Source organism: Cyprinus carpio, chromosome A9 (assembly GCF_018340385.1).
Source record: "Cyprinus carpio isolate SPL01 chromosome A9, ASM1834038v1, whole genome shotgun sequence".
NCBI lineage: Eukaryota > Metazoa > Chordata > Actinopteri > Cypriniformes > Cyprinidae > Cyprinus > Cyprinus carpio.
In genome coordinates, this window is record NC_056580.1 from 28,711,742 (window position 1) to 28,724,750 (window position 13,009).

Consider the following 13,009-nt stretch of genomic DNA (forward strand, 5'->3'; position numbering starts at 1 on the left):
TCAAAACAAAACAGTAGTCCATGTGACTCATGCATTAGGTTGCACGTCTTAAGTCATGTGACACTTTGTGTGGGAAACTGAATTTTGATCATATTTCCGTTCACTTCAGCTCTCTCCTTTAATCATAAAGCAAATACCTTCTATTATGGGTCATTGTGTAGCATTTGTGACATGCAACCGCACTTTATTTCACTTTTCTGCTCAAGCCAATCTCATAAACTTGGATAACAGGACCACATGCATACCTAATAGCACAAGTCAAACATTCACTGAGCATTTCCTTCCCAGCTGCAGAAGGTCAACACTCAATCCAAACACCAGCAGTTCCTCATCTGCTTGCATAATAACCCAGATGAAATCACACACTGATGTGCACACGGGCAAAGACATTAGCTGCATCCAGATCAATAAAATAATCATCTATTTTTATCATACATTTTTTTTCTACTCACAGATGGTAAATTACCTAATGGAGTCCCTAATAGTGATGGAAAAAAATTAGATGCATTTCACTGCGTTTACATTCTTTTGAAAACTTTTGTGTTTCCACAAGAAATTTTACATTTGCATTCTCTCACAAAGTATTGCATTCCCTCGAGAAACTTTGTTTTGACTGTTCTTGCAAAATATTTGCGCTTATTCATAAAAGACTTGTGTTCCGCTAAGAAACTTTGCGTTCATTCCCTAAGAAATGTTGCATTTACTTGCAAAACATTTTGCATTTAACTAAGAAAATTTGAGTTCGTTCTTGCAAAAGTATTGCGTTCCCATGAGAAACTTTGCCTTCTGATAAGAAACGTTGTGTTCGCTTTCATACAAGTATTGCAATCCGCTAAAAAACTTTGTGCTCGTTCTTGAAAAAGTATTGTGTTCCCATGTGAAATTAACTTTGCATTTACTTGCAAAACATTTGCGTTCTCTTGCAAAAGGATTGCTTTTCCCTGAGAAACTTTGCGTTTGCTTGTGAGACATTAATTTGCTTGTTCCAATATGAAACTTGCTTCCTGCAAAAAAAACTCATTCTTTCTCAAAAGCAAAAATATCCCATAACACAGAATGCAAACTCAAAACGCAAAATCATCTAATAAACCTAAGAACTTTGCGTACGCTAGCAAAAACATAGTTTTACCTCCCAACTTGTTATATTTCCATAATAATAGTTCTGCGTACAAACTGAAAAGTTTTGCTAATGAAAGCTTTCTCAGGGGAAAGCAGAAGTTTTGCAAGAGAGAAAGAAAATACATTGAAATATCATTTTTGCTCCCATTGCTTGTTCACCATTCTGAACATTTGTCAAACATTTAGTGAAGTGTATTCCTATACTCGGAATTTGTGCTCTGCATTTAATCCATCCAAGTGCACACACACAGTAGTGAACACACACACACACACACACACACACACACACACACACAGTTCGACTCTTAACCATTAGGCCATGACTGCCCAATCAGTTGCATTTCATTTCAATTTCTTTAAATTTCAAATGCAAGGAAAAAAACATTACAGCCATAGCAGCTTCCACTGTTTTGGAAAGACTTTCCATTAGATGTTGGTTCATGGATGCAGGGATTCACTCCCGTTCACTCCCAAGAGCATCAGTGAGATCAGGCACTGACGTCGGGTGATGATGGTGTCTAGCTAACATGTGTTCAAGTTCAGATCAAAGGTGTTCAGATCTCACGTTGTGCAACCTATAAAGTTGACTTTAAATCTGCAAATACCTTGATGCTAGGCCTGGTTAGAACACAATATGAAAGTTGTTTATACCAAATGCAACAGATATTTAAAAGTGTTGCGCCATAATGGTCAATTCTGCACAGTGAAAGTTCATCTGACTCATGTTACATGAATGAAAAATGTCATCATAACATTAAATTATGGCATTCTTTCTTAAGTACTACACTACACACCCCACTAACACCTGCACTTCATCATTCTCTGGCATAAAATCTCCGCTCTTACAGACAGCAGTCGAGCTCTCCCACTGAAATCCAGAGAAATATCAGCGTACAAGATAACGCTTGTGCACAGATGTGGAATTAAATAAGCCTGGCTTCACATACTGTAAGCTGCATTCCAAATCAAAGCTCCCTATAGTGTGCACTAACGAGTGTATCTAAATCGGTTCATTTGGAACACAGAAAGTAAAAAAAATAAAATAAAATAAATTAAAGCATTGCATTCCCTCGAGAAACTTTGCATCTGTTCTCGCAAAAATCATGTGTTCCTCTAATTCTAATAGTTCCATTTCTAGAATTTTATAATAAAATATCAATTTTAGATAAGGCAAAGAACCCCACATGAAATGTACTGCAGTCATTAACATCCAGTGCATCAACAACACAATATACAATAGCACAGGTAAGAAAAAATGAAAACAATGAGCAGAAGGCTTGTCTAGTAAATTATGAAAATTTTAATTTAAAAGATATTAAGAGAAAAACGCAAACGTGTTGCTTCATCCTTTGGTGCTGTAGTGCCACTCAGCCACTACACTTAGCAGAAATGAAAGCCTTGCTCATCAGCATAAAAGGTGAGCAACAGTTTCATCTGAACAGCTGTCTAACAAGAGATACTTGAGGATCATCAAAAAAGCATCACATTTGTGTCTGATGGTAATTTCAGGCCCAGCTGCTCGCTGCATCTCATTAGTATTCATAAGTATTCAATCATAACATGTGTTTCTAACACACATGCATTTTATAATAGACTGAACAAAATTATAAACGCAACACTTTTTTTTAGCCCCCATTTTTCATGAGCTGAACTCAAAGATCTAAGACTTTTTCTATGTACACAAAAGGCCTATTTCTCTCAAATATTGTTCACAAATCTGTGTTTAGCCCGAGACACACTGCACAATTTTGTGTCCCAGACAAAAGATTGGCACTTCTCCTTTGCCGAGATAATCCATCCACATCACAGGTGTGGCATATCAAGGCATGATTACTGCACAGGTGTGCCCTGGGCTGGCCACAATAAAAGGCCACTCTAAAATATGCAGCTTTACTGTATTGGTGGGGGGGGGGGGTCCGAAAATCAGTTTATTTTATTTATTTATTTATTTTGCATATTAAACCCTTTTTTTACGGAAAAAAAATGCAACGCAATAAAAATAGATTTTTCCTCAAATCATGCAGTCCTACAAATGTGTGCTGATATAAAAAAAAATATCAACTAAAATGCAGACAGCGAACTCACAGTTTTCCTGAGACTTGAGTAAACTCAGTTTTCCTGTGGTTTTTCTCTGGATCAGTTTAGCCACTTTCATTTGATAGGAAATAAGAGCTTGGGGATTCAGGGGCTTCTCTGAAGAATTTCTTAAAGAAAACAAACAGTGCTGCTTTCTTACTTAATGCCGTATTCACGCTTGCTACGCTTGAGCCAATGCATCATGGGAGTCAGCTTCCCATAGGATAGGAAAAACAAGAGTGAGATCTCTTTAAAATCGCAGTGCATTTTCATTTCATTGCATTTCATTTTCTCATGCATTTTCACTAGAGTTTCAGAAGAAAGGAATTTGTTTTGGTGACAGAAGCTTCCACAGCACAGACAGAATGACACAGAAAGTAGAAAATAGGTGGTGTTTGTGTGTACAGGTGTGTTATGTACAAATGAGCTGTGCAATTAATCAAACTACAGTTTTGATTTTGATTTCGGCCTCCAACGATTATGAAAATACAATAATGGAGATAAAACAATTATTGCACCCTTTTTCCAGCAGCATGCTCTCGCTGCTCCATAAAAGCCCAATTTCACGTGCAAATCAGTAAAATCTTGTAACATGACTTTTGCAACATGGGACGTACTTGATTTATTAAAGTTTATTAGATTTATTCATGTTTTTGAAAGCGTGAAAGAGAACTTGCGCTGTTGCTCTGGAGGCTTTCTGTGCATGCGGTCGGAGACGGAACAGAACTTTTAGATTAATGTGTGTGTCTAAACGATCAAATACACGCAAAAATGTGTCAAAATGCACCGCTTGGTGATTAATCACGTAAATGATCGTCGGTTATGTAAAAAGTGAACATAAACCGTTGAGAATGAAAATACGTGCGTAACAGTAAATTGGATCCGTGCGGCTCTTAAAGTGACAGCAGCCTTATATTCCTGCTGCCGACTGTGTGATTAACATTAATCAAACAACAAAAGACTGAGAGAAAATCACTCACTGCTCTTGACTGAAGGATTTTTTTTTTTTTGTACAGCTTCACAGCATTGTTATGCAGTTTATTGTGAGAATGTCACTTTTACAGACTTATCACTTCCAGCTATTGAGTCACTGAAGGGAAGAAAGTGAGTCCTCTGGGTGTGTCACTTCTTTCTCTACAGAATGACAAAGTAAAACAAGTGGACACATGCTTTGTGACGCACTACTGTTTGTATAGTGGCTTTGGAAAGAAAAGTACACAGTGACAAAAAAAAAAGGTGCACGTCATTTTTGATTCAGATTGTGCAACTTTGAGAAATTAATGAAGAATTTCTTCAACATTCCAAATCAATTCCTTAATTTTTTTAATGTTTTTTCTCCTGCTCACCAAGGATGCATTAATTTGAACAAAAATAGAGTAAAAATTAGAAATATTATTACAATTTCAAATAGCTGGTTTTTTTTTTTTTTTTTTGTATGTGAATGTATAGTAAAATGTAATTTATTCCTGTGATCAAAGTGGAATTTTTAGCATTATTACTCCAGTCATTATTATTATCATTGTTGAAAACAACTGATATTAAGAACATATTTGTGTGGAAACCTCGATATATTTTATTTTCCAGGATTCTTTGATGAACAGAAAGTTCAAAAGAACAGCATTTATTTGAAATGTAACATTAGAAATGTTTTAATGTGTCAAACCTTAAAACTTTCTAATCTGTTCCTGCACATTTTATGGTTGTATTGGACTTATAAAATGTAACTTTTTTTTTTTAATTGTAACTAAAATTCCTCTTTCTGTCAATCAAATTCTAAATTGAAATTCTTATGGGACAATTTGCTTCAAATTCAAACTCATGTAGTGAAACAATGTCAAATCTCGAATTCGTCTGACTCTTTAACCAAACAATACTAATAAAAGATACAAAGCTACAACGAGTTCAATTCTTCAAAAATGTCCTGAACAATCCTATTTAATAGCTCTGATGATGTAAGCTTGTTCCCAGTGCCAAACCCCCGACAAAGTGGCACAAAGAAACGGGAAGTACGACATTCTGGGTTTCAACATCCCTACATTAGTCACAGAGTCAGTCAGGACGCACCCTCACAGAAGAACACATGAAAGTCATACAATAGCTGCCTGACAACGGAAACACATCTTCACAGCTTATTTCAACTCTTTCCAACCAGACAAACTTTTTTTTGTTGGCCGTAAAGCATTGTTGAAGCTCTTAACTATGGATTCAACTGATACATGAAGCTGAAAAAAAAAAAAAAAAAAAAAACCTCAGATAGTGCCATAGAAACACAACTCTCTGCAAAAAACAAACAAAAAAAGTGAGTGATGCTTGTCCATTCAAAGATGTCATCATCTGCAACTGCAAGCAGAACTGGAACACAGGACATAAAATCGTGTCTCAAGCACGCTTTAGGAACAGCTGTCACCATTCATAGGTCTATTATAATAGACTAATGCATCTAATTCATCATTGCAAACATGTGCAAAAACAGACAAATCCCTTATAACGATCAATCGATGTGTTGCAAAAAACCTTTGATGCAGCTAGCTGACCTAAATGGAATGCTGCAATCATCTATTTGCACGATTAAGTCAATTGTGCAATCATAATCTTGATTATTATTATTATTATTATCATTATTATTATGTATGCACCCATTATCTGGAGCATTTGGCTTAGCAAATGTGTTAGATTTCTTATGAGAAAAAAAAAGTCATTTTTCAAATCTTACCTCTGTTTTTCCAAAACCAATTCAAGATTAGAGGACAGAAATGAACCACTTTCATGCATCAAAGAGCCTCTAAAAAGAATCTGTGGAACATCTAGCATAATAAAATGAAATCCAATTTATGTGTGTTTATTAATTTCATCAGAAAACTTGTCTACTTTTGAATGTCCGATAATCAAGAAAAAATACTTTTTGCCCCAAGTTTGGTGTATTTATGAATACCAGCAGACTCAAACTGGACCATCTCACTCAGACAAACCTTGACCCTTTGGTTAAAGCATTTTAAAAGAATATGTCACTCCAAAATAGGAATTTGCCGATAATATCTTTACCTTCGGGCCATCCGAGATGTAGATGAGTTTGTTTTTCATCAGATTTGGAAAATTATCCACTGTTGTCTCTCACTTTAAAATCCCCAGACATATTGGTTTAGATCTGTTCTGGCTTGTAAACGCTGCTTGATCGGTGCAGATTTCTCTCCTGATTCAGACCAGACCGCTTTTGCACTGGACAAAGCAATTATGGATATAGACTCTAGTATTTTAGCCAGAAGCAATGTTTTGAGGTTAAAGATGTCTTGATGATGGATTTGTTTCAGCTTTTGCCTTCTCAAGATGTTAACTGATGGACTGGAGTGGATTATTGAGATGTTTTTGGACTCTCATTCTGACGGCACCCATTCACTGCAGAGCATCCATTGGTCAGCAAGTGATGCAATGCTACATTTCTACAAATCTGATGAAGAAACAAACTCATCCTAATCTTGAATGGCTTGAGGGTGAGCATATTTTCATTTTTGGGTTATAACTCTTCCTTTAACACTGGGTGTAAACAGGGCCACAGTTCTCAGTACGCCTCTGAACATAAACATGTGCTGCATATATATGTGTGTGTGTGTGTGTGTGTGTGTGCACTGCAATACACAGAGATGATTGGCAGGCAAAATGCAAAAAGGTTAAAGGTTATGCTGATACTGATGTTGCAATTGCTTTAATGTAGCTAAAAAAAAATAAAGTTTAAAGAGGTCCAACCTCAGAGGACGAGCTTTTCCCACTCATCGTTCTGGAAAATCAGATACATGACTTTGGGGATCGGAGATGTTTATCGCATGTTGCAACTGTACTTGTCTGGAAGAGATGCAATAATCTAAATCATCTTAGCGAAAACAGTGACCCACTCACGGTCTCTGACGCTGGCTCTGCTCCAACTGAAAACAGCTAAAGGTGAGTCAGACTTCATGAGCATGCCCCACTTCCAACGGCCTGTGAATGAACCACATATTCTGCAATGCTTCTCAATGTAAAACATCTTGCCATCTACAGTCAACAGTGTTGAATCACGGCAACCTGTCAAAACAAACGCACTCTGACTTCCATAGAATGATGCATTTGTAAAGGAAACAATGAGGAAAAATAGCTAAATATGATCAGGAACTTGTTGACTTCAAATATTGCCTAATTTTAGACATTCCCATGAGACGCTCCATTGGCACTCAAAAGTACGTTCGTTTTATCAGTGGTGATGGTAAAGACCCAAAGTGCTGTTGTACTCAGTTGACAATCTCCAGTGGGAAGAAGTATTTGCATGGGTAGCTCTGCCAAAGATCAGGTCATGCTGCTCTGCTGTGAGAAATAGAAGCTGAGGCAGACTTCATGTAAACCAGATGTCACTTCACTAAAGAACTACACGGTTTCTTCAAACACAGTACAAAGACACACTGCAGACGAGCTTGAGAGTTTTTCCAACAATGTGTACAGTAATATAACAATTGAACAATGTGTGCATACTGACAAAATGCTTATTCAGTTTAAAAAAAAAACATGACTGTTCTGTTATTCAACAAAACAGTAAATAGTGAAAGAGCATATGCCGTTTTCATTGTTTTTTCTATTCTGCTAATACACAGAAACAGATAATGGCGAAATTGTTAATTGTTCCCCAAAAGCAAATAAATTCTCAATAAAACATTTAACATAACATCTAATATTTTAAGCCAATCTAAATTTAAGAGCACAGACAAATGCAGTTTGACCAAAAATGGGAATTCATATAAAACAAGTTAAAAGCAACCCCATAAAAGATAAAAGTGGCTGTATTTTAGTGAGATATATCAGAGCACTTTGCCTCGAGATCTAAACATTGTTAAGCTTGTTACTGCAACAGATTCTCTGAAACCGCCTGTAACAGGCAAAGAAGCCAAAGGGAAGCAAAGATACGCAAGTAATACTGTTATGTTTGGTTAAGTAGACTACCACTTACAAAAGCAAATGAGCCATTGTGGCTGCTCAAGATAAATCAAAGCATATATTGCACATTTACTGCCTATAGATTTTAGACTTTATTGCACGGATTTGGTTTTCAAAGCTGATATTTAGGACTCTTTGCCATTTTTGCAATCTGGTTTCAAACCACCTACCAATGTGGTTTGTAAAAAGGGATTTCAGGTGTCAATAAAACAAAGTCTGCCTTTTGCTGCCTGTCTGTTTCATTGGCCAAATAATAGAAAAAGCAGTGCTCTAAAAGACACAGCTGAACTGCTTTATAGGAGGAGCTTTACAAACTCCAGATTCCTGAGAGGTTAGGTAACTGTTACAAAGAGAGCTCCCCTTTGAGCTGGCCAACACAAACATCTACAAATTTGGTGTTTTGATTTCTTAATATTGTGGCCACAGTAAGATTATTATTTTTTTTAAAAGCATGCATTAATTTTTAAAGAGGTGTTTGTTGATTTGTCCTTTGATCATAGATGCCTTAATAATGCAATTTCATTAGTTCACATTCCTGATCTTTGCAAAGCTACTTCAAAAAAGCAAGCTCTTTCATAACACCTTGGCTTTTTTTGGCACGTGTGAGATTAATGCCACATTAATTTCTCCTGAACATTTAACACATATTTGACAACAGGTTGCACTTTAGAAACTCCCATTTGCTGAATTGCACATTAATTTGTCATTATAAGCATGCAAACACAATTTTTCAATCAGTTGACAATGACAGCAACAATGCATACTTCACCGCATTGAATTATTGTCTTTTTTTTTTTCCAGTGGTATTTAGTGTAGAGTAAAATGGTTTGAGGATAATGCATTTATTAAAGTCAGGATCAGCAGCTAAACCACTGTATGAGTTCAATATCTTCAGTTGTCTTTAGGGTTAGTATTTTATATTTATATTGGATTCTGCAGTGGAGGAAAGCGGACATTCCATGAAGACTTCCCTGCTGTCTGCAGCTGAAACCCTGCGGCTAGCAAGAGCTCACGCCAAGTCATCTGTCTTCATCCCACCAGCGCTGTCTGCTGCCTTCAATGAGCCGAACCATTAGATCCTCCCGTCCACACTCTCTGCGTGTCTGATCGTCAATCAACCAAACAAGGTCCATGTCACAGCCTTCTTGGTCTCACTCCGCTGGTTATCTTCAGCCGGCTGCATTAAATTCAAGGTTTGACGTCAGCCTGTCACTGGATCGGCGCCCTCCTTCCTCAACACTCTCCTACAGGTCTATGTTTTTCACATTCTCTATCATCTCTAAGCAAGTGTCACTTGGTGGTTCCATCACAACAATGTACAGTCGCTTTCACCTTCACTGTCTGTGTTGCTCTGTGGAGGATCAAACATGCAACCTCTGTTTGATCTTCTCACAACCTTCCAGAAACAGCATCATCCACTAATCAAAGACTCTAAATTAATTTCCATTAAACATTGTTTTTGTTCTTGCTTGTGCATTTTTTCAATGCTTCATCATCACTATGCATCTGTTCAGGCATGATATACATGTACAGCCAAGATCAAATGCTAATTGTTAACTTTAAAGATAGCCGCTCTGTTAAAACTGCCAATATGCACTCTTTAAATTGTAATGAAATGACTGTGCAGTTTGCATGAGAGCTCATTTTAATTAAATATCTGGAAAAATAAAGTAAAACTTTGTCACAACACGTGATAATTTAAAATGCATACAGTTGATTAAAAGTCGAGAAAATCTTAAAAGACACAGTGAGAGCATCATAAATAAATAAATAAACACTTTTCCTAGTAATGTATATTTAATATATCATGATGTTTAAGTGCATTAGTCAACAATGCATGAAAAAAAAAAAGACTGAACAACCTGGATGGCCTGACCAGACAAACCTCTTTTGCAAACTTCTATTCAAAATCTGTTTAATAATCATAAGAGACTGACGCTAGATGTCAACAACAGCTTTAGTTCGAAATCTTCATATAGACTGTATTTTTATAATCTTACCTCAGATTTACAGAGATTGTGCGAAAGAGCATCCGAATGGGGCAACTTTCTTTGAAGCCACTTCCTCGGTGAGAAGATGTTGTTTGAACCAGAGATGTTGAGCGATAAATCCCTGGACGCGCTGCGTTTGCCGCTCCTGTAGTCGAAATGAAGACTGGAGATCGACGACGCGTCTGAGGATGCCGACAGACTCGAGGAAGAGAGACGCGGCTTGAGTCTGGGGTCCGCGAGGCTTTCTGAAGTGCTTTGGCTGTAAGTAAATCCAGCTGTGGAGCTCGAGCTCCAGCACAAGGAGCGGTGCCCGCTGGCGTCTCCGGGCGTCCCGCAGCTTCTGACCAGCGCAGAATCCAAGCTGCGAGACTGGTGCAGTTTCCTCTTCGCGAGGGTTTTAGAGCCCGAAGAGGAACACGAGAAGACGCTGTTCAGTAACCCTTGAGCGGACATCCCTGCGAGATGATACAGACTGACGCCCCAAACAAACCTGTGAACGCGACTGAATGAACAACTGCTGGTGGTCGTCTTTCATTCACAGTTTAATGAAACATGCAAAAACTGATTCAACAAATTAAATTCTCTCATCCATCTCTGCTGTATCTGTATTTGTAGATAAACGGGGATGTTTCCACTATTCGAACCAAACTAGCGCGTCTCCGCCGACGCGCCCGCCCTCTTTATTCCTCCGCCCTGCCTCACAGCCGAAGAGTGTGTCTGAGAAACTGAGCTTGATTGACGTTTTAATTATGTTTTATTTACGTAATAACTTTTAGGGGAATCTAAAAGAATTACAGAATTTCTATCGGAGCAAAATCTGCCGAAGGTCGTTTCGCGCAACTCGGATTTTCTTTTGGCGCATCGATTGGCGGCGCTACTCTGTAAAACAAATATGTTTGTAAAATATTTGTGGTATTCAATTATAAATTAAATTGATACATAATAACAGTATTTAAGTTATGTTTTATTTTTTAATAATTATCTTAATCTAAACGAAGTGCTGGAGCGTCCTACTGTTGCGATGCCATTTCTGGATTGGTGTATATCGATCCTGAAGAAGTGATATATGATATTGATGCTTGTAGAAAGTATCGATACACACACACACACACACACACACACACACACACACAAAATGTAATGCATGCATTATGCATTGAATTGGACGAATAATAATTGTGTAGAACAGAACTAGCTATTTTCCTGCTCATCTGAACACATGCAAATGTTGCAAGACAGAACTTATCAATCAGAGAGCGTTCACTCACTTCTGGCAGTGCATTCAAACAGGGCTGCGTTTCCCAAAAGTATAATAAGAATCCATTGATGCTTTTGGGAAATGCAGCCCAGAACAATGCATATCAGAGGACAGAAAAAAATAAATAACATATATGTTTAAGTTATTTCAAAATAAACAAACTGAAAATGTAGCCTATAGTTTGTGCAGTTAAATTGAATGTTAAAAATTCATATTGATCATGTTCTATTCTGTAATGTTAATATAAATCATATACAGTACTGTCAGAATAAAAAGGTTGCATTTTATGCGTGCAACAGCCTGTCACTGGCGGTCCCAAAATGAACCATGGTTTACTAAAGTGACTGTAGTGTAGTTCAATGTTGCACTAAACATATTTTAACCATGTGTAAACAAAAATATAACCTAATAAGTTGCAATTAAGTCATAATGAATGTTAAAATGTGTTTCAAATATAATGTTAAGTGGGTATCATTACCAATTTTACTAGTAATTAAAAAAAAAATCATTTAAAAGATCAGTTTAGAAATATCGACGATACTGCCTTTAAAAGTATCGGTATCATATCGAAAACAATGATCCAGATTATTAATATACAGTACTGTGCAAAAGTCTCAGGCCGCTAATATTTTCACACACACACACACACACACACACACACACACACACACACACACACACACACACACACACACACACACACACACAAAAAGGTTTTCAGTCAGTTATTTCTATCTTTTGCTGTATAGTGTGTCATTAGGAAATATCATTTTACATTTCCAAACATTCCTTTTGCCATTAACTGTAATAATCCAGTGAGATTTTTGCATGCACAAGGAGTCTGACGGCAGCTAGTGCTGCTCACAGAGATCTGATCTCAGTCTGTCTGAGGTGACATGAAGAAACACAAGAAACTCAAACAGACTAAATCCAGAAGAACCTTCCTGCAAAGCTACAGTACTGAGAAAAGTTTCAGGCACTTGTGTATAAATGCTGTAAAGTGAGGATGCTCCAAATTCAAACTTGATTGAGAAAATAAATGTTGCATTACGTCCAGCTATGTTATGTTTATTTTTTTCTTTCATTACTTAACTTGCATTCTTTACATGTAAATATAAAACAAAAACATTTGCATGCCTCAGTGGCACGTTTTGATGACTGCTGAATTGCTTTAGTAATTCTTCTTCCTGTCATTCCAGTTGAACTCTCAGCTCATGAATGGAAAGGAAGCCAATTCTTCTGAATTGTTTCCAGCCTGCAACTCACTGACAGAGTAATGTTGAGCGCTTTGCTTGTTCACCACAACAGTACAACGGTCTCCACAGAGATCTGAGTTGGATATTATGAAGAAAACATAAGATTTGGTCACAGTTGTTCATGTCCAGACCCACACGCTGCTTAATTTATTCTCACAGCAAGACAGCAATCAGTTCCCAAGGGTTGTGCACTTAGTTATTGATATTTTGGTATATTTCACAAAGAAAAAGTCCCTTTAGAATAGAACCTAAATTTGACTTTCATAACATTGCATGACTTCATAAAAGTTCAGATCAGTCTTCACAATGGGGAAATAGGATGGATGTGACTGCTGGGGAAGACAAAGAAGAAG

General features: G+C 37.2%; 1 protein-coding gene across 1 annotated transcript in view; it reads right to left on the minus strand.

Moving 5' to 3' along the window:
- Positions 1–10,904, minus strand: part of LOC109096121 (rho GTPase-activating protein 6-like) — a 31,083-nt gene extending 20,179 nt beyond the window's left edge. The window contains exon 1 of the mRNA XM_042764465.1: positions 10,152–10,904. Within this exon, the coding sequence (XP_042620399.1) occupies positions 10,152–10,595 (444 nt within the window). The 5' untranslated portion in view covers positions 10,596–10,904. The remainder of the gene's footprint in view (positions 1–10,151) is intronic.
- Between the last annotated feature and the right edge of the window lie 2,105 nt (positions 10,905–13,009).